The sequence below is a fragment of the Melanaphis sacchari genome, unplaced genomic scaffold (assembly GCF_002803265.2).
Source record: "Melanaphis sacchari strain LSU unplaced genomic scaffold, SCAv2.0 Contig93_pilon_pilon, whole genome shotgun sequence".
Taxonomy (NCBI): Eukaryota; Metazoa; Arthropoda; class Insecta; order Hemiptera; family Aphididae; genus Melanaphis; species Melanaphis sacchari.
In genome coordinates, this window is record NW_020271665.1 from 949902 (window position 1) to 974651 (window position 24750).

Sequence of the window (24750 nt, forward strand, 5' to 3'; positions counted from 1 at the left end):
ATAAATATGTATTTTATTATAAAAAGGTTTAGAGAACTTAAAATACGATTTCGGTGATTAATAGTAATAAATAATAATATTATTATTTTTCAAAAATGACACTTTGTAATCAGTTTAAGATAATATTTAAAAATTAATTTCAAAAATTTTAATACTTTTGGAAATTACGAGTGTTTACTGTTAAAAGTTAAGAGAAACAACTATAGTAAATATAATTTTGACTGAAGAGATAATCTCTTAATTGTACATTAATATTTTAAAATTTATTGAATTTTTATTATTTTTGGAGCACGCGAGATGATACACAGGTTACAATATATAACAGCGAATAACTTATATTGTTACCTATATTAATATGTGACGTATTTAGGTATAACGCGTATTACAACTATTCAACATTGTACGTCATAATACGCAATGTTAAGCCAATTATATTAACTAGGATTTAAATTTGAAAAGTTAATCAACGGTGTTATTAGCATAACATATTACACACAACTTCAACTGAAACCACGTTATTTTAATAACAAATGTATGCATATAATATTTTCAAACGCATTAATAACTAATTGACCTTAGCGGATTCGGTGAGTTTTGAAGAATTATTTTTGTACGGCGTGTTCTTCGTAATGAGCGTTTGCCCTTTGCCATTTGCATATTATCGTTTTAATATACTGTTAGTGATACGTATATAATTGTATACACACTTAACTCTTATAATTTTTTGCAATACGTATATTATAAAATATTTAAAACGTCATGCACAATAACGATATAATATATATATATTTTTTTATTTTTTTTATTGTTATTATTTTGCCGCTCGATTGCGCTTTCAAAGCATGTTATTATAATTATTATGCACACGTTGTGTAATAATTATATTATGTACATTCCTTGAACAAAAACTGTATGTTCTACACTGAATACCTATAACCTTTGGTCGGATAACTTGTAGTGTGTTCGGCGCCGAAAATATATTATGTTAGAATGTAGGTCAGCGATGCAGTGGCCGCTGCGCGGAAAGTTATTACTTTTGGCTCTTCCGCGTAAGCCTAAATCTCATGTACTGCGCGTTGTACATATAATACTATTATATCGAAATGTGTCAGACGCGTCAATATAATATTATGACGTTAGGTGCACAATATATGATATTACCTGGGCCGTCACGTGTATACGGCTTATATACTTATACCTATATACGAGTAATTATATCGTCATTTAACCGTCTACACAAATTCCGAAAGTGAGATTTTAGAGGGAAAATAATAATTCTATGAACGGTTCAAAAAACTGTATATTACAACGAGCAAAAAAGAAATATCTTTTATTATGGTTTTTCAAACACTATACGAGAGAATACGATTCATTTCTATTTTAAATTTTACATAAAAAAATTGGTGTAGACTGTCAAATGGATCGCTCTGTATGTTATACCTATCGATGGTTTACGAAAACCATTACTATATAATTATAACTATTCATTAGACGATATTCGATTTACCAATAATTACAACATTAATACATCGATGAAACTCGTTTTATATGACTAAAAAACCTCTAACATTTTAAATTATTATATTTTTATTTAATTTCTCTGACTATACAATCCATATAGATATAATACATTATATTTATACGCTATACTTTCGTGTATGAATTATTATTTTTCATCGAGTTCTACGACTGGTGTAGACTATAGATGCCCAAAAATGCACAGGTAATAAAGTTTTTTCGTTTCACTTGTGTCAATATATTATTATTATATACAGAATGACAGAATGATTCATCAAACATGCTTACTCCTTTTCTTTTTTTTTTTTATTTAATAATACAGTTATTAAAAATTTAGTTCTAGAATTTTTATCAATACTTTAGTCCATATTTTAAAATGTTTGATATTTTTGTAAGTACTGCCCAAGAAGTGTCATGAAAAGATACAAACTTTTATTTTTCAAATTAGAATCCTTTCCCTTTTCTACTATAAATTATTTAATAGATATTTTTATTTTTTTAAATACTTTTATGCATTAAAATCAAACCTCCAACGATTAATTGTTTTGAGTTATTACTCTATATTATACCAATGATAAAAATTCCACGATAATGGGTATGAAAGATAATATGTGGGTTATAATAATGATTAAAACATTTCAAAATTACTATTAATCCTATCAACATGTATAATTAGTAAAACTCTTCGAAGTTTAAAAACTAGATACAACATTCCATCTACTTAATATTCTTGTTAAATCATTTTCAAAATCTCATATTACTTAGAAATTAGAATACATATTTAAATAATCAAGAACTTATTCGTTCGAATTTTGAATAAAGTACATCAATTTTTTAAAAATAATTTCCCACTAAATAATGTATAATAAAAACGGGAAAGTTTTCGTTTGAAATAAAAAGAAGTTTGTATCACCACGGGCCATAAAATACTTCTTGATTAATATGAAAAATCTCAAGAGGTTTAAAATAAGTATTTAACTATGTTCAAAAATTCAAAAATAAGAATTTGAAAATATTAATAATTAAAGAAAAAATGGAGAAGAGTATGTTTTGTGAATCGTTTATTATATTATTGTTTATATTTTTTTTCTTTATTTTATACTAGAATATCGAAAGATAAATTTTTATTTTGAATCAATTCTTTAATTGCCGCATTTGTTGTTTGTCAATAATGTTTGGAAACACGAAAACGTTGTCTAATTTTCAAGCATACAATGTGAATGTTTTCGGTAAATCATTTGTAATTAATTTATCCCACAAAAAGTTTTCTTGACTTAAGAAAAACAAATACATAAATTACACATTTTTTCTGAGAATGGCTCAACAAGCAAATTATACAATTATAGTTTAAGCCATTAAATTACTTCCATGTAACGTTAAACTATCAAACTATTAGTATCTCTATACATTTAAAGTTAGCCTAACTTTCAAATAACCGAAATTACGACTGATTATTGAAATAAAGAACTTAACGTATAAAAAAAAAAAAGAATTGAACGGAAATATAAAACCAGCTAGTGTTTGTAACTCTACGATAGTTTTCTAAACATTTTTAATGTTATTACTTACAAGTTACAAGTATAAAGTAAATTACACACACAATATACATACCTTAATGTTCTATATTTAGTTGTATTATACGTAATACATTTTGAAGAATAAGACGTGTGACGGAGAATTTGTAGAATGCTCCAAGTAACATTTTAGAATTCTTAGTGTTTCTTACGGTGTAATCAATAAAAAAAAAAAATAATAAACTCCAAAAATAAGCTCCAAAAATCTATCGACTATCATCGACCAGGATCCGAAGTAAATATTCTAAAATGATAAATAAAATAAAATATTGATATGCACATTTGATGCGTGATTTTTAAATTGTTTAATATTTGTTAAACGTCTCCTTCCGGTATATTATACATCACCCTAAGGAATGTTTAACAACTATATAAATTTCAATGACTCAAAAAACTACTCGTTAACATTTTTAGATGCGTCAATATTTTCAAAAAACATATTTTCTAGGCAGCTCATAGTAAACAAGATAATTCATAATCGATAAAATAAATTTATTACCACAGAGCACTCTTTATATTATATATATATATAAAATATCAAATATCTGAGAATATGGTACCTACCTACTTAAGTACACTATAAATGTCTAAAAATCTGAATAACTGCGTTATTAATGGATAAATATAAAACGAATACGTCTGGTGTGAATCATACGATACATTTGAAGGGTACTGTAGAGAATTGCAACAAAAAAAAATAAGATTCGATCCTAAGCGACAAATATAATATGTTTCATACTTACATTTATAATAACAGTAATACGTGACGGCGGTTCGTTTCGGTGGAGCGAGTACGACGATAATTATCGGGAATAAAATAAAATACAATTATGTTATAAATAAGGCATGATACCGTTTTACTAATAAATATAATAATAATAATATAATATTTCGACAACGATTATTATCATTGCCTTCTCTCAGAGGGGCGGTTCGGATTATTGGCCGTCCAGGGCAAAAACAGTGTAGTTTGGCGCAAGACCACACTACATAATAACAAAATATTTCCTTTCGAATGACGGCGGGTCATTATTAGCGCGTAATATTTCACGACATTATATCGTTATTATTATTTCTGCTATATATAATAATAATAATAATATCCGTGTTGTAATTTAAACGCGCGTTTATAATCGCCGCCGCGCCCCGTGCCGCTATACAAACGGTTAACTAAATACTTAATATAACATTTAAAGAAGATTATTAAATTACAGTCGCGTGTATAAATTGTGCTTTTATTTGCTCGCCGGTTATTTATTTTATAGCTAACAAGTCACGTACCACCCCCCCCCCCCCCCCCCCCCACCACGCTGTGTTTCACCGATTTAAATCTTAAGGTGACACAGGCTGTACATACCGTGTACAATAGCTAGGCAGTCGTATATTTCGCATACCGTTGCACGAAATTTCGAGACGACATTTTAATCTATGCGCATTCGTTTGTTATGGTCCTGCGCAGCTATAACAATACGCGTATGCCTGCGCGGCGAAAACGGTCCCGCGTACAGTTTACCGTTCCGTTTCACGATACCGATAATATGCGAAACACATTTACCATTAGGGGCTGCGTGAGGGCCGTAATACGGTTTTCGGACGAAACCAGAGCTAAAATATCGTTTGACTACACCGGATTTAATAAAATATATTGTAATGTTAATTAAACGATTATATTTTTATACTTGACAAATCTGACAATCATACGTTATTATTATTATTATTATTATTACCGTCGCAGAGGTATAATTGCACGTTTTAAAAACAAACGTACTTTCGCGTTATCGAGATTTAATAATTGTATTCGATTTTACACGTTATGTCAATATCATATTAATATGATATTATTACGCGCCGATCACTAAATTTATTTACGTAGGTAATAGATATGTTTATTTCGATCACGAAAAATATTCATGCCGGTTTTTCGGAACGGTAAAGCGTACCTAATAATAGTAATAAATGATAACGTATTATTATAGGTAGATAATGTTTATTTAAATCTGAAAAATAATAATATTTAATACCTACGTTATATTTAATTATATTGTGTTTGTTCTAGCCAAATAATTTTATCGTGCGTAATTTATAGTAGGTACCTACTGCGTTTCGAATATATATTGTTATTGTTATAACTAATAAGTAATAGGTAGGTAATCACTTCTTATATTATGCATAATGCGTTTTAGTTTATAAATAAATATATTTGCAGCAAAATTAATAGATGGAAAGAATGAAATCAAATGAAAATATTATTTCATTAAAATTAAAAAAAAAAAAAAAACACTAAATTTATACAGTAATACCTATTAAATATATAGTGACGACAAGTTATTATATATATATATTTTTTTTTACATTTAAATCGATGTGTGGAAACTTTTTTATAAAATCTTTGTTACATATTCACTTATTTATTTAAGATTTGAAGAAATATAAAAACCATTTGCGACCAATACAATATTATCCTAAGTGAATAGTAAAAGTAATCTGTACAGAGTATAGATTTTTAACTCGGAAGTAATTCGAGGTAGTCACTATATAGGTACGCGTATTTTATGTTCACTTACCTATATTTTCTTTTACGTGCCATATGCTCGTTTGAAATATTATAATATGGTAATTTGCATATCAATCATAAATGTAAAATGCCTATTGACGATCATATTAATTTTAAATTGGTTTGTCCAATAAACCTAAACAAACAAAAGTTATAATATTTAATCTGGGTATATGTAAATTTTTCATATCCACGCTTACAACTTAAGCACACAGAAGATTTGCCATATAGTATGATGTTAAAAAAAAAAAAATTGTGTCGAGTAAGTATAACTGTTTTTTACGATTTATTGACCGATTAAAATAACTCCCATTGACCGTTAATAATAATATATGCATTTTATATGTACATCAAAAGATATTAAGTTATGAGTTATCGATTTGAAGAGAAAGATTTAAATACTAATATTTTAGTACCTAACAATAACGTGGGTAGTTGAGTAATCGGATAGGAAACCTCCAATACAGTTGCATTTTATGAAAACGCAAAACAGGTGATTAAACCAACGACCGCTGCGAACGAATATAACATTAAATATTTAATATTAAAATAAACCCTCCGAACAGAATGAAACGAAAAACCTCTGTTGCCGTGCAGTCAGATTGGAATTGGTAGATATCGACAACGTATTTATATGTGTTTTACAGTGAAACCTCTATATAGTGGACAGCTAAGGGAAATTAAAAAATGTCCACTATAGAGAGACGCTATAGACTATAGAGAGAATTGGTTAAACATATCTATACACTATACGTATACATAACATATACATTGAAATTGCTATATATTAATATATTAATTTATTATTTAATATTTATCATATATACATATACAATATGTATGTAGTAAAAAGTGGGTATAAAAATGTTTATAGAAATTTTAACGTAGGTGCATTAAATATCTATATTATTTATAATGCCTAAATAATTATTAAAATATTTAATGTATACAAATTTTTAGTCGGTATTAGGTCAGTCCATGGCTTGACTGACCATACCCGTAGTTTTGCCTATGAATATGATAAAAATTGATTTAAATATTCACTAATACTAATAATGTTTAAAAAAAAAATTATAGATATATATAATATTATCATTATTCATTACTATAAAATTGGTTTAAATCATTTAATATTTTATTGTTAACATTATAACTACTAAATAACTTATATTGTATACCAATAAGGTCATTATCAAGAATAATAAGTTAGGGATGTAAAAAAAAAAAATTGTCTGTCTAATAAATAATAAAAATTGAGATAAAATTGATAAGAAACAATCATCAAATTTTCTATTGATATCCATATGTGTTATAATTGCAACAATGAAATTACTTTAATAAACTTATCTCCGTCTGATGTCTTCATAAATACAGTTTTCGAAGTAAACCATACATACCCGAACAAATACTCTTTAGCCAACAGTTTGGAAACCCAAAATAACTTTCGATTAGTTGCGGTTAATTCATGATTTATGAAGATCAATTTGTCTGGGAACGAACTATGGATTTAATTAGCATTTAAAAGATTATTACTTTTAGCTAACGATTTTCAATTTTTAATAAAATCTCATCTTTGACTATTTTTTTTTTTTAAACAGACGACTAGTTTGCCATTATCATATTTTGGATTCATTCGGAACACAATAGTAATTTTATCTACTGGATAATTTACATTTAATACAGAATATAGATTATACTTCTTATATAATATTTGCTTTATTTTCATCTTTCGTCATAGGAATCGCAATCATCGTAATATTATTACCCAACAATTTTTGTTCAATTTGATTATTTTAAAATTTTAATATGCCTACCTATTTCTCGAGGTTAGCCAACTTTATTTTTATTCGTGAAAACTTTTTATTAATAATTTTAACAAATTCTGATATCACGTTCAATTTTGTACTGAAGTCATCGATTTTATTTGAACTAAAAGACACAGAATTTTCTAATTAGCCTATTTTAGAAAGTAATTTGGATATATAATTTCTAATCAATAATAAATTTATATCTTCGTTACTAAAAGAGTTACGATTTTTACTACTAGTAAGGTTTTTTCATTTTTATTAATAAGAATATGCGACTATCCAGGAATGCTTCTCAGATTGCGCGTGAAATTTCCAGCACATTTCGTATGATATTTCCCTCTACAATTTATACAAACAATTTTATTTTTGTCAGGAGACACAGATAAACTACACTAATCGCATATCATGACATAATAAAGACGGCAACTTAATATTTGGTACAAATAACATACAACTATATCCACTATGGGAGTCAGATCGGATTTTTTTAATTACAATTATTTTGACTTCTTTGCAGAGATATTAAGAATACATAATTATTTTCATCTTTTCAATGGAAAAAAAAAAAAACGTGTAACGAGATTGCGACGAATTAAGTTGATGAGCTTACAAACGGTAAGATGCCAATATGTTATAAATCGTAATATAGGTAGTTTTAAAATTTGAGAGAGATAGCTGGTTAGTAACAAAAATAATATTACAATGACAATAAGGACCAACAAAAGTTTTACGAACGAACGATTACTGCATCATTTTGTTTCAGTCGTTAGTTAGTTGTATTACAGTTGTAGGTATACATAGTTCGAAACTTTAGATACGCCGAAAAAAAAAAAAATGAAGAATCTGAACAAATTCTCGAACGCATTGATGGGTTGTTGCACGGGGCGCACCCGTAAACAGAACAAAGCTAAAAAAAGAACAGAAATCGACTGAGGATCAAAGGCCGATAGAATTTATCGAGGCGAGTGGATATACGAAAATAAATTAAGTCAAACGGATGTGAATCCCGGCGTCGGCGTCTGCGTCACAGATAAATCATTTCAAACGGATGTGAATCCCGGCATCGGCGTCTGCGTCACAGATAAATCATGTCGAACTGGTGACGTGGACGACAGCGGCGAGTTGTACAGCAGCGACGACCACGACGTGACCGTCGTCGGCCACGGGGTGGACGGACGTTATTGTATACAACACTCTACAACGACCCGGAAGACGTGCGTCGCTTATATACTCGGAGGACGCTCGCCTGCAGTACTCGCAAGTGAACGCGGACGGCGGTTCGCGAACCGTGGTCGCAGGCCGGACACGGTGACGCGAGCTCTTCAAAGCCGCGGGCGCGAGTGGCGGCAACACCGGAAACGGTCACGGCCACGGCGAACCCGCGGTCGTCCGGTCATCAATTCATACCGTTCGGCGTGCGTCCGGCCAGTTTCTGGTGACGGCGACCGCCGAACGGTGTGTTCAATCTCCCGTGGTCGAGTTCGATGCGCCCGGCGCGTTCACGATGGTCGCCGCGCGTCCACCGTGCAACACGCGCGTGTCGCGCAACGGCCGTCGTCCGCGGACCCGGAATGCCGTCCCGGCGCCAGGACTGGCCACGATACCGCTGACCTCCAGCCACCGTCCACCGACCGACCGTACCAGTCTACCGACCGTCCGCAGACGTCTGACGACCACCAGCTTTTCGTCGGGCACATATTGCCGTTCACGACGTCTGACGATGTATCTTAGACCTTTGCTCGTTTTGAAACGGTATTGAATGTCCGCGTCAAAAGCGCCTTTGACCCGGGGACCGGTATGAGGACTGAATTCGACTGTGGATTTGTGTCGTTCAGTGGGCCCGAGGGTGTTGATGCCGCACTTGCCGGAACTCCGATCACCGCTAATACGCCGGTGACGCCAATGCATTCCGACAACTCGTCCCTCAACCCCTCATCCATCGTCCTTCAGCCGCCGCCGATAAGTACAGGTAGTTTATAACTTATAAATTGAAATGATCAAGGTGTTAACGAGTTTAATTTTATAGGTAACTATAGGAAAAGTTGGTATAAGAGAATATCTACACTCTGCAGGCTTGAAAACTTCTCAATATTCAACGACCGGAAACGAAGATTCCGTAATGGTTCGTATTACACTACAGTGACACTCGTGAATACGAAGCAGCGATTTTCCAGGGCCAAGACTTTGAAGAACGATTCCAGCAGTAAACATACGCAAGGAACAACGATCGGACCCGGCGAAGTAATGGCCAGAACGAAGCAACGATCGACGACAAGAACGTCGTTTAGTTGATAGAATAAGTATCCCACATATTGTATCATAGTCGTGCCTATACAAGTTCAACACCGTCGGCCAGTCACGCGATCCGGATTAAATTTGCCCTCCACACATTGTTATATTATGATAATCGATTTATAATATTAAAAAATATACGTCATACGTGATACCATAAATTGGCATTATAAACCATTTATAAAGGTAAGTCGCCGAATACCGGTGTACCGTATCATATTATTGCAGATATCATTTGACATTGTACCACTTTAAATTACAAAAGTAATAAATAACTTTAACACGATGAAATACAAAAAAAAATGTTTATAATAATAGAACTTAAAAATAGTTTAGTCAGATAGTAGATAATAATAAATCTAAATTTATAAATTAAATGAAAATTTCGTCATAAGTTGTTCATATATCAATAATTAAAAAAAGATAAGCAAGTGAGGACCAATTTGCTGTATATTATATATTATATCAAGTGGATTACTGTATTAAGCATGTTTAACTTGAATTCTCAAGTTCACATATTCCTACACTTCTAATAGATGCGAGTGGTATTATAATCGTACAGTAAATACGTAACATTTAAACGGGAAATTTCACAAATTTCAGATGCGAAAAATCAAGTTTTTAATTTTAAATAAGTGTACTATTAGGCATTTAAAAAAGAAAAAAAAACATTTTATTTTTTTTTAATATAATCCTCATTTGTACCTATATACTGTATTATATTATATTATTTTATAAAATGTACAAATATAATATGCGTTTACATGTATAAATAATAGGTACGTATTCACACAATGTGCAGCATACAACTGATAACCGAACACATAACCGAACCGAATCATTTGTCATAATATTTCCAAAAGGAAAACCTTTAAGATAAGACAAAATATGACCGAAATGTATAAGACATAGTTATAGTATTTTTATTACATACAAATTTTCGATGTATACCTACATGCATTGTGTCCATTTATGAGTGGTAATTTTTAATTTTGGTACCAATTTTTAGTGTCCACATCTATTATTAGGAGTTAAGTAATAACCATTAAGAGATTATAACTCCTATTATGTGCATACATTTTTTCCGGGGAATTTAAAAGTGTCCAATAATAGAGGTTTCACTGTATTTATTTGTATACATTATACATTACACCCAATGCTACTATATACATCTTTATGTGTATAATAAATATATATTATATATATTTATAATATATTAATCTTATTCTACAATTAAATATATATCTACTTCAACACCTTGTCGTATAAGTTAATTTAGTACTTGTCAACACGTCAGATTTAGTCACCAAGTGTAGTACTTTGGAGGTACGTCGTATCAAATGCGTCTTTTCAAAACGACAGAGAGACGATATGAACACCGCAGTTCAGTTGTCGCTGAATCTCGACATTTGATTGTATATGCATGGTCGGTGTAGGAAGTTTCGTATTATCACACAGCCGATTTACGGAAGTGTCGTGACATTTGTGAAAATCTGCATTATCTACTAGAAGGTACATAAAATCTGTTTATTATTGTTAATAATATTACCTATGATATATTATTCGAGTAGCTTCAAAGATACTAGAACAAACGCTCATCACGTGCTAGATGACCCCACACCAGACTCCAAAATAGCCCTAAGTATTTATTTTTGATCCACGTACACCTTTAATATTTATTTTACAGATAATTTGTACCATGACGTTTATGGTATTAAATACAACTAACCAACTCCCAACGGACTCATTTTCAATATTATTTAATTGAGAAAATCTACGCAATTTTTTCGAACGCGTTATGTAACTTTTTTTCGACGATAGTGTTCACCGACACCGATCTGGTGAAAACGACCAGAAAAATACACTGTTTAAAAATACTTTCCCCAACCATAACTGTAGTTGTCGTTATGTTAAATATGTAGTAGGCATTATAGTACATAATGTTGAAACAATAATAAATTGTAAGCCCGCAGATAATCTTTATAATATGATATGTATAAAATATGTTGTTTCTATTTTTAATGTTCAGCCGCATGCGCGATGCTTTCATAGCATTGTATTGCTCAAATAATAAATCTTCGGGTGCGACTAAACAAAAAAACGAATACGATATCTGACGAAATCCAATTTCAGCAATTTAACTGACCGATCCAAGTATAATAATTTATTGGTGTTAAATATACATTCCAATATTAAAATATATATAGGAAGTCAATTATATTTTTATGTTTTTATGTTTAAAATTAAATCTATTACTAGGTAAGCTTTACATAATTTGCATTACCTTCGGTTAGTAATGCTAATGCCTGATTTTAGTTTATTTAGGACATTTTTTTCAGAACATTTCCTAGTTTTTACGAATTTTAATAGATATTTATTCATTTAGAGATGAATTTTGAAATTCAACTCTAATTGCTTTCTTATAAATTTATGTAGGTACCTACAAATTTATAGTTTAACAGACGTAATTCATATTTCTCTTGTAATAATCTTACGTATCAAATATTTAATTGCACGTATAAAAGTACCTATAAAAAAATCATACTAATAATTAAATTTTATGTATAATATTTTAATATGAAACTTAATTTTCAGTATTATAATTCATATTAAATATACACACACATATTAGATATATAAACATTATTATTTTTTTATACCACTTTGCACCACCAATGATTACTATAATAAACTAATTTTCAGGATGATGCGAATTGCTAAGGAATACTCGTTGATCTTTTTTTATTAATATTAAAAATATCAACATTTTTCTTACTGGATATAATCTATTGTATTATTGTATTTTGGGGCACGGTTTGTTCTGTTATAAAATAAAATGTCTTCGATGTATCATAATAAAATTATAATTTACTATAAGCATAGATTATTTGAAACCTATACAGAAAAAAAAAAAAAATCTAAATTGAACTTATTTTGTGTCTCGATATAATGAAGCATTTTTCGCGAGGCTTGTGTAGCTCTATGGAATTTATACCCAATGCTATAACGAAATAATATAGCAATATGTTATGATTTATGGCGCAACACAGTTCAGTCTTCGCTACAATATTTTACGATACGACGACGTGATTTAATAATTTTCACTGCTTATTTGAAAATTTTATTTTAATTAAAACGGGTTTTTTGTTGTTGTTGTTGTTGTTGTTGTTGTTGCTACACAGTTGTTTTCCATCGCATAGAGAAGGTGGTACCGGAATAACTTTAAAGATTTTTTTTTTCAACTTATTTTAGCATTGAAAGTCTGAAACACGTCAACCGTTCCTGCAGCTGTCCACGTAACTTTTATCCATGATCAGCGAAATAATTCAATGATTAACAAGTACATCGTTTACAACACACGTAAAACTCACTAATAGTAATATTCTAATGTGGGTAAGCCCAATGATTTAATTACAAATCAACTTGTTTAACTATTAAAAAATAAAAATGTACACATGTAATGATTTTTGTAATTATAATGTAAAATGAATTTATTTTTAAACTAATATAAAATTATATAATAGTTAAATACTGACCTTACGAGAAATGTAATAATTCGTTGCCTTTTGGTCACTATGTAAGGTACACTAAATTTGAGAAACTGTTATGAAATATTGGTTAATCGCACCAATGTCTCTCATCAATTTATTTTATATATTGAGTAATGACCCTAAGCACCTATATGTATTTCTGAAATAATATTTTTACTAATTTAAATAGAGACAATTTAAAAGTATTTTTTTAAATAATTTTTACTGATAGATATAATAATATTATTAATAGACACACAGTTTAAATTTGCATCATGGTTAATTAATAAGGCATTGCATTTGAGTAACACAAATTAAATTTGTTACCAAATCAAAATTGCATGTACATTAATAGGATTAACATTTTAATTCACGAAGCCTTATAGATCCAATGTATAGCTATTTTCAGTCAAACTAGATAAGATGACAAATGTAAGTTTTGAATATCTACCTATATCATTGAACTTAACTTGAATTTCAGTGTAGAACCCTGATAAATAAAATATTATTCAGATAAAAATGAAAAAAAAATTATCAAAATACAATTTTAGATGAATTTTTTCCAATATGATTATAGTGGCATTTGTATATTTAAGATATTTAAGACATAATAAATGTAACTAATTAGTAATTACAAAATAATTCATAGGTCACAGTTAATTTAATAATGAAATAATCAATAGACAATAATTATTATTATTATTATTATATATTTATACCAAAAACATGATAAAATACATATTGAGTTTTATTGTCATATTATAGACAGATAATAACATAAAAAAACGATTGATTAAATTAAATTATTTGAATAAATGCACTTAGATACGAACGAGCTTTCTTTTAGAAAACGACAGTGTAAATAAGTGTTCTCTATTTATATTATCTAGATATGATAGAATATAAATGGATATTTAAATTATATAGTAAATACGTATATAAATCTCAATAATCTTAATTGTATCGCGTACCTTTTAAATTAATTCAATGACAACACAGAATATTATAATGTTTTAATTCACGGTACGTGTTTTATATTATAATATTATGTACAACACTCTAAACCATTATTTACGTGTATTACGGAACACACGGTCGCAAGCATCATAATAAAATTAATATATACAAACTTGTGATTTATGAAGTCGTGTCACAAACGATATGAGTTCAGATAATGTAAGAGATATATAGGTATACATGTATTATTATTTATGCATACGCAATACTCGAGAAGAAGGATAGAAGAGTTGGTTCGGAATATACTTGTGAACGTTTCACTTTTTGAGTTAAAATAAAGAAAATAACGAGAGTGCATATGAGATAAGACGTTGCGTTTTGTACGTTAAGTTTGGGCCTAGGAAGTTTGGTGAAAAGTTGTGCACGTGAGTGTGAATTATTCTTTCGGTTCACTGCAGCTCGCAGTGCGACGAGCGTATATTTTCATTCCGATTCCGATTGACGGGTAAACCAAAGTTTTTGAACGATTTACGAGACGGTCGATGAGCCACCGCCATCGTCATAGCGGTTAAAATGGAAAGTTAGATCGTCGCCGCGGGACAAACAATATTTTATTATGATACAAAAACGTCTTATTGTATAGGCGGTGTGTATTACGCATTATACTTCCGTCAAAATTGTGGGCGGCTATGGCCTTGATGACGCGGAAATAGTTGTCAAACTAGCGGCAAACCGATAAGACGTAATAATGATGATAATAATAAACGAGTCCCTCTACTGTAACCCTTTCAATCGCGAAGAATTCACGTAGTGCGCGCGTGTCTCATTTGCGGTGACTGATTATTATTTATTAAGTTCTCTTTTATAATAAAACAATATTATATATTAGTATAGGTACTACCAACAACAAAATATTATGTTTTCGCCAATACAATCCATGTTTTGTTGTGAAACGGCCTGAAATAGATTCTTAATGAACAATTTGCATAGAAATAATTCCTCGGACGTTTCCGTCAACACCTTTTAAAATACTAGTTTTATCTTGATTTTTATCGTTCTCGACTCCTCGTTATAACGATCTGATCATCACTCGCCCTCCATAAAATACCATCATTGTTATTATCATCATCATTATCATAAATATGGCGTAGAAATCGGTGTATAAAATTTATAAAAAAAATCGACTTTAAAATGAAAATATAATAAAAAAAAAATCAATGATGAATATTATTACATTTTTCTGAATGAATAAAAATAAAAATAACATAGTCAGTTTTTAGCTTGGTTCCACTAGATAATACAAGTGGATCTTGAGCAAAAATATAATTATATTTTAAAAATTTTTTTCCGCAGTCGTGTGAATTGTATACATTAGGTTATCAATATTTTTTTATTTTTTTTTTTTTTTTATCACGATTTTTCACGCCCAACAGGATGTCAATAGGCGAATGATCCATATGGACCATGACTTATGACTACATAACCATGTGTAAACAAAAATAACAACACTACAAGTAAAAAAATGTTACTGATTGCATAATCGAAATGATAACTATTATAGAAAATGATATAAGCAATAGTGCTAAAATCGAGACAAAAAAAAAGTAATAAAAAGAAAGTGATTCAAAATCATCGTAGTTTACGGAACATTTTGTACACCTAATGATGTCACATCGATGTATTTTTGAAAGTATACTAATAAATCGTTGTGTACCTAACCAAAAATATTTTACATTTCACTGATAATCATGACGTCAACAGGAAAAGAGTAACGATTAAAATCAAAATCACATATTCTTCCTATGATCGATACAAGAAGTTATTAAAAATCAACGAATTCAAAGAGTTTTGACAACCCGCTCAGACGTGATTCAAACTTTTCACAGTTTTAGTTAAAAACGCTGATGGCGAGTTAGATAGAGGTATTTTTTTTTTAATAAAAAGACTCCCTATCACGTACTCGAAAATACGATGAATGAGTTTTCACTTTTCAACGAAATTTTTATTGTGTGTGGGCCATACAGTTACAGTACACGTATGTGTGTTTTGTATTTGTGTGTAGTTTTATTATAATCTATAGTTAAGTCTGCACCGTATACCTACTTACAAAGAGGGCAGTTATTATAATAATATGTGGTTCCCCGTATCCTGCTTATTCCACAATGCTCTCATTCGAGAAATTAGTTTCTAATTAGATAGACGATTCTCAATTTCGATCATTTCCCGTCCGCCCAACACATGTTGTGTTCGAAACGCCACTCCAAAATTTCATCCACTGCAACTCTATAGTAAGTTAGGTCAGATTGTAGATTTAATTGTTCATGCACGTACATAATATTACCGTACAACATTTAGTGCTTAGTGCATTATATTATAATCTACTATCAATATACCAAAACATAATATATTAATACTGGTGAAGAGTTTCGCATGTATAGCGTACACTGTCGTCGATATGACAGATTTTCTATTGAACGCGCATTTATATTTACCTATTACAACGTTTCCGTTAACTATACATTGGCACAGCATCCACCCTTCGCCACTGATATTTAAGCAAAGCTCCCCGAAATTAATTTTATATTATATTTCATAATTTAATCTCGAATTCAATATGTAATTATTATAGGTATAGGCATACCTGTGTTTTAAAAAAATATCGTTATGCTGTTGCAAGGATTTGTGTAAACAGCAATATTTAAATATAGTTTATGATTAAAAAATAAATATGATGTGTAAAAATAATAATAAATTAAATTCTCGGATGGTCAGTTGCAGTATAACGTATATCATAACATGGTAATAATAGTTTAAAAAATATGTATAATAATTAATAATGGTTATAAATCTATAATAATTATATAATGATTTATTTATAATACTTTAGTGTTAAACTATTCGATATACTCGTAAATATAATAAATAACTAATCATTAGCATTTGTGTCCAGATAATTTTTTTTGAAGTTTAACGTCTGTTCAATATTTTTAAATTTAAAAAAATTATCAGTACAAAATATGAACTGTGTGTGTATCATCAATTATGCAAAACGGCGTTTACAAGCATATGGTCTATAAACTCCTGATTAATCTTTTACATAATATTATGTACAACTCTTTAGTCTTTACACAAAAATTATAACACCTAGTTCTCATCCACATTGATTATACAATTTAATATGATAACTATGTAACTGTTCGCGTTCGTACATTGTATATGTAAACCGTGAAAGTCTGGTAAGGATTTTCTGTATAGATCGCCGTGGTGTATATATTTTACAAATTAAATACATTTTAGTTCACAACAACGTCCTATTTGTTTTAATTTATACCGTTATTATTGTACTAATGCAATGATAAAATTCACCTAAGTGGGTAAACCATGTAACGTAAGGGTAAACTGATCCCCAACCAACGAGATCTTATAAACCACCCATAAACACAACACAAGTATTAAACATTTAAAAATAATGTGAAATATCTCCGCGTAGTATAAAAAAATATATAAAGCAGTAACATTTAATACGATATGGCGGTAACAATAGATACAGCCACGTAAAATGTCAGTTTTTATTTTAAGCATGAGGCCTATGCAGTTTTATCGCTCAAGTCGTGTTCATGCCATCTATTTAATTATTTAAAAAAATATTAATTGTAAAAACAGTATTGTAAAATTATGAAATACATAAAAAAAAGTTTTATTTTATGAATAATTAATCTAAATGGACGTGTAAAAATATGAATTATAAGTCTATAGAATATATTCCACCCATTCCATGTTAAAATCGATAAATTTAATAGGAAATAGAAATAAAGAAATAATTGAAAACAATTTTGTTTTTTTATTATTCAATAGTGTAATCGGACACTATGATAAGTTATGTTCGTTTTCCATTCCATATTTATAAATTTATTTTTCACTTATTACAAATTATATTACATTTCACACTAGCTCCCCTATATATGTAATACAGCACGTATATGAAGACAATTTGTTTTTCCGTTCAAGCTACGAATATAATATAGCTACTCTATTGTAAACTAGATTTGTATCCATTGTATTTGTGTATAGTTTTTCAGGGAAGTTTTACTATATAAAAATAAAAATACTACCGCGATAAGCACGTGCTTAGCAAACATCCGAAACGTATTATTGCTCTCACATAAAATAAATTATATACTCGTAGCGTATAATAAAACCATTTCACCTTGGCAATTTTAGATTTTTCACCCGTAAAACGTGTGTTTCAATCATGCAAAATATACATGTATAAAATAAGTTCGCCGGAGCAAATATATTTCACATAATGTAAGTTCAATCGACATAATAACGATTTTTTTTTCAGACATCTGCAGAAAAAAATTGTTACACGGCTACGTTTATATTAACTAAGTAGAGCCGTTGAGGTATCTATTACAATTTGAATAATAGTACCGTCGCATCATATGATGTATATAACCATGGAATCATGGTTTCCAATAGACTTTTTGACTATCACGCTTAAAGTATTTATAACGTTGTAGCTGTAAAATGATTATAACAGTTAAAAAAAAAAAAATCGTTGATAAGCCTGCTTTAACAATCTATTATAACTACCATTTATTTAAGTTATATCCTTGACGTCAATGTTTTCATCAAAAATTTGAACAAACAACAACATTTATATTTACATAAAAATGCAATCATTATATTTTTATGTAAAAAAAAAAAAAGATAATTTTTCTGAAATAAAAATAAAACGAACGAATTATATAATACTTAAATTATTATTAAGATTCTTTATTTTTTGATAATACCGAGAAAACCAAGATCAAATATAATATTATCTTTATTCATATACCTCCCTGTCGAAAATATGAACGTTTCGTTCTACGATGGTTGATGGCTTGGTGTATTAATGACATGTAATAATTTAAATAGTTTATAAATTGTTTTAAAAGTTAAAACTCAAATAATTAAAAAATTGTCAACATATTAAAACATACACGACTTAAATAATTTGTAAAACATGGTAGTCTGAAAAAAAAAAATAATAATAAGCCTATTTAATTTTTCAACGCAGTACATAAGTGAAAATATTCGAAGGAGCTTAAGTATTTTATATCAAATAGAACCGTTGGAGTCTTGCTCTTATACCTTCATCTTTTTTATTGTGATAATACTTTAGTTTTTCATAGAACATTTTTTTTTTTTTTTTTTATGTCAATAAAACCAACTAACTAAACAGAACAAATAAAATATTTAAGAGAACTGGAACATTTAATTTTTTAAGCTACATTCTACTTGAAATCGTTGTGTTATTTAGATTAAAATTAATTACGTATTGAAATTTTGAACTACATGCATATTAAATCTCAAAAGTTCAATTTTTTTTTTTTTTTTTTTATCAAGATTTTAGAATTAAACTATGTAGGTATCTAAGATTCAGATCAATACAGAATTCAATAAAATGTTCAAAAAAAAAAATTTAAGTACTTTCATTATATAAGATTCATTACATTGTTCTCTATCTACGATTTAAGTTTTATAGATAGGTACTGGCTGGAACAATTGTTTTTATAAGTGTATAATGTTTGTATTTTCAATAGTGTTAAAGACATTTGTTAGTAATATATTTTCAATACATCGTAGTTCTTTTATTTACGTGCATCGTCGCCAGTTAATATCAGAATATATAGAATAGATATTTCACGCGCAGTAGTTTCAAACGTCCTTGTATAAAAGAATAAAATTTCACAGTATTTAACACTCAATAGACAGTTCTCGTTTAAACGGTCCCAAACTCGCCTGGACGTCATCAATGCAACACGAATAATGTCCACTCACTAGGTAGGTATGTTGATATTCCATTCCGTTCTATATATGTGATATACCCATTACACATGTACAACACTATATTATAATAATATATGTCGTCCAATTCCAATTATAGAACACGAAATATGTGCATCATTCAACTGAGCTTCCATTACAATGTACGTATTATACTGCTGTAAACATCACCCTACATTGCAACGCGAAAGGTTTACCTCCGAAAAGTATTCAAAAAAATATACATCATAATAACATTGTGTGTTTACAATATAAACGTACAATATATACGATACCTAGGTTTTTTGTCTGGAATAAAGAATAATAATAAACACGACAATGGTACATAGTACAAATTATTATGAGAACAAAATCAAAGATATTTATGTTCATACAATATAGGTATATACGTTTACAAGTGTAAACTTTAAATCCAATGAATATTATTAAGGTGTTTCATATTATCGGGTGATAAGACAAATTATATCACTGCTAAAATCGTGAATAAAAGGCTTTTATTTTTGAAGATTTATACGTATTAAAGAATGTCATTTAAATAATTTAGTTTAATACCTTTATTACATTAATAAATATTATTAACCCATCTTCGAAACCCACTTATTATCCATCTAACTATCCTCCTGAAAAATTCCAATAAAATTCCTGATAACCCCCCGCTGAAATATTTCAATTAGACCTAGATATTTACTAATTGAATCTGTCGGGTGGCATAACTGAAAATTCAGTTATTCCCGTAACTTTAACCGTGTAATCAAATAATCGTTTAATGTAATTATTTATCTTTAATAAAGTATAATATATTTATATATTATGTTAATAAATTGTAATTATCTGTGTAACCAAACGAACACAAATATTTATATATACATTTATAATATTATGATGTTGATAATTTCAGCAAAATGGTAAACAAAATCTTGAAATTGAAAAAAAGTTTTTAGTTTAAGTTAAAATATGACCAAAACATAAAATTAACCCACCTACTTATAAAATAATAAATTACATCCACATTATGCTTATGTTTGTAAAATTAAATATAGGTAAATTCAATTCAGGATTGATTTAAAAAAAAAAATAAACACTTTAAAAAAAAATACTACATTTTTGTTATAAATAAATACATTTTTACGCTATAAAGAATAAAAGCATGTTTTGAAAATTTTTTTTTTTTGATTAACAACAAAGTATAAATATTTATTAGTTCTTTTCATAATTATATATTTTACGATAAACAATGTATTTTATGCTCTGGCTTGTAAAATACAACAAAAAAATATTATACAAATCGTATACCAAAATGAGTTATAAATTTAATGTGTAGAGTACACATAATCGATGCCTCATGATTTATAATTTGACATTATAATATATCTATTACCTATAGATACACAAAATACTTAAAAGTAATAATTTTAAAAACTTTTGCTCTTAAAATTGTGATTATAGAAATCCATTAGTTAAATTAATTTTTTTTTAGTGAACTGATAAACAATTGAGATACAACAATTATAGGCTATACCACCGTACATTCATTCAAATGGAGAAAATTTTAAATTTTAAGCCCATTGCATTTTCGATTATATACGTTAATAATTAACAATCCAGTTATTATACCCACATAAAAGTATAAAAAGAACGCCATATCATCTGTAAACGACAAGTATAAAATTTGTACAATAAAAAATAATAAAAATAGATTACATAATATTATGTTGTTATAGTTATAACTTGTTACAAAATGAATAAAGTTTGAACCACGTGATAAGAGGCGTAATTTTAATGGACAACCAAGTGCACGAGAATAAAATATGTTATATTACTTATTTCTGCGCAATCTCAGAAAATAATTTATACATCTATGCCCCTGATCATAAAATATCTTTTAAATTTCAATTGTTTTTTTTTTTCAAATTTATTGAAATTTATTTATTAAATTTCTTAAATATTTGTACGAAAAAATAGTTATAGTATTATGGTTATGTATAATGCATACATAATATAATATTATACATGATTATAATCGAGTAATTTTTTTTTTTTTAACATTATTATAACTTCCATATATATTTTTATTTTTTTTTAATTGAATAAATTAAATCTTGAAAATAAATGTTTAAGCTTTATTATAAAATAAATATTTATTATCAAGCAAAAAATATAAATTAACTAATAAAAATATAAATTAGGAAATTGAATTTTTTGGGATAACTGTCAATAACTATACTATATTCTCCGAATAAACGATTATAAAAATTAAATTACACTAAGAAATAAATTGTTTTTGTCATGTAGTGAAATGCACTGAGTAGTTTCAAAAATAAAGCCCCAAGTAAACATACATAATTACTAAATTTAATATTATCATAAATGAATGTAATACGCTAAGCAATTATCGGATACAAGACATATCATACACACAATAACAATAAACTGTTATACAGAATAGACAATATCGTTGGTTAAATAATAAATAGGTACAACCACAGCAATGATGACGAATGGTACCATACAAATAAGAAAGAATAGTTGTCCTAAAAAAATTAGGATGAACAACTAATTGCATTATTATCGCCTTTATAATGTATTTAACAGTCCACTAAAAAAGCAATTGAGTTTGTAAGGATTAAACTTGCATTAAGTGTAGCTTCTATTTTGGCTAATACAAACAAACAACTTATAAAAGTGTATATAATATTCTATATCTCAGGACAATGCGGGCACAAGGATTGTGATGAAATATTCTTGAAAAAGACTTTTCGAAACGTATTGAATAATAACGATAATATGATTATCCTATTTTTTTCAGTGTTATTACTTATTAATATTATTATCAATTGAAACTATGAACTGTGATTTTCAAAAATTTATCATTATTATCTAATAACGCCATAATGCTGAAATTGGTTATTCGTGATGTCACCTGTCCCTCACACTGGAACGTATCAATAGAAATGCTACCGTAAGTTATTGCAAATAGGTAAACAACTAATACTCTTGTTGATTTTCTTTTATAAAATTTACTGATATGTCACGTGTTTTATGGTTTTAATAAAATACTAAATATATTGTGTGATACGTACCTATATGCATTACTAAATGTGTTTATAAACAGACACAATTTAATTTAGTTATATTACATTATATACATAGCTAAAATCAAATTCTAAACATGAGTTCTATGCTCCGATTTTCAATTAGTGTTATTGCAGTTATCATATTTTTCATCAATAATATGTATCTTCCGAAGATACTGACAAGAGATATTTTTTATACAATGGTAAAATATTACTTAAAACTTGGTTTTTAATGAGAATCGACTGGGCACTGCATTAACACTAGTGATTTCACACCTCTTTAAATCTCTAATCATCATTATTTATTAGAATAAATCAATGTTTACTCAAATTTAGCTCATAATTTATTATACTGCAATAATATATAGTTATTATTGATAACTTTGTCTGTGAGTTTATCTTTCTAAGCATTTTGATGCTTAGCTCTGTCTTCTTTTTTCTTTCTCTTAGCAACCCAAATACGTGCTATAACCTTATCTATATCACTCTGATTTCTATACCATAACAATTCACATCTTTTTTATTTTTGAGACTTTGATGTGTAGCATGATTCTGGCCAATCTTTGCACAACTTGGCTAGACTAACCAGACACTAGTTATACATCATGTTCTTTGAATTTAAGTTTATTGATTTAATGTCCGTTTTTCTACTAGCATTGATTTAAGAATATTAATATTAATGTTATATAATATATTTTAGTATATTCTAAAATCAATGGTTATAATCATGAGGAGATGACAATAAATTTTAATAATATTATTAAACTATTATAAACTTAACTGACAAGATTTATATTTGACTCTTAATCACAGACTGGGTCCGTTCCTTTGATTTCATACTTATTATTCTAATAAGTTATAACCAGTTATATCAAAATAAAATGACTTTATTTTCTACGTCAGTTTTTTAATGAAAAAACTTTATTTGCTTTAAAAGTTAATGTTAAAATAAAAATGTCTTGTTTTCTCTAAAGAGTAATAAAACAAATATACAAACTAGTAATACTAAGAACACTAGCTACTATCGATTAATGAGATGACTTAATACCTTATTTGGATATAGTTTAATTATCTATGATAAATTTAATATTTTTTGTCAAATAAAATGGCGAAATTAAAAATAACTTAATATTTTAATTTATCTAGGTATCTGTAAGGTGTCCGTCGTTATAAAGAACTATGGGAGACTAAAATGCACCACACGAAAGAGCACATTTTGATTAAATTTTAATGCTTTAATTAACAATGACAATATATAACAATATTAATTAACGATTTCAGAAATAATATATCGTTACTTTTAATAAGTATAACGTTGATTATATTATACACAATATACACACATTGAAAATTATAAAGAGTGTACAGACAACATGACAACTTGATTACGTGATATATATAACAAAGTTTACATGTAAAGCACTTTGAGCATTTGGACATTTTACACTTTTATTTAAATGACGTACTAAAAATAAAAATAAAACAGTGCAGCTAAAATATTTAATGACCTTTGGAAAAGATTTTTGTCATTTTTTCCTCTCAATTTCATGGAGCAATTATCGTTTGGCACTTTACAAAGTGGGTATAATGTATTGTGATAATTAATAAAGA

General features: G+C 28.4%; 1 protein-coding gene across 1 annotated transcript; it reads left to right on the forward strand.

Annotated features, from left to right (window-relative positions):
• The first annotated feature begins 9251 nt into the window (after window positions 1-9251).
• On the forward strand, window positions 9252-9881 carry LOC112603027. The gene is made up of 2 exons (XM_025351428.1): window positions 9252-9423; window positions 9481-9881. The coding sequence occupies exons 1-2, from the start codon at window positions 9252-9254 to the stop codon at window positions 9744-9746; spliced, it is 438 nt and encodes a 145-aa protein (XP_025207213.1). The 3' UTR covers window positions 9747-9881.
• The last annotated feature ends 14869 nt before the right edge of the window (window positions 9882-24750 follow it).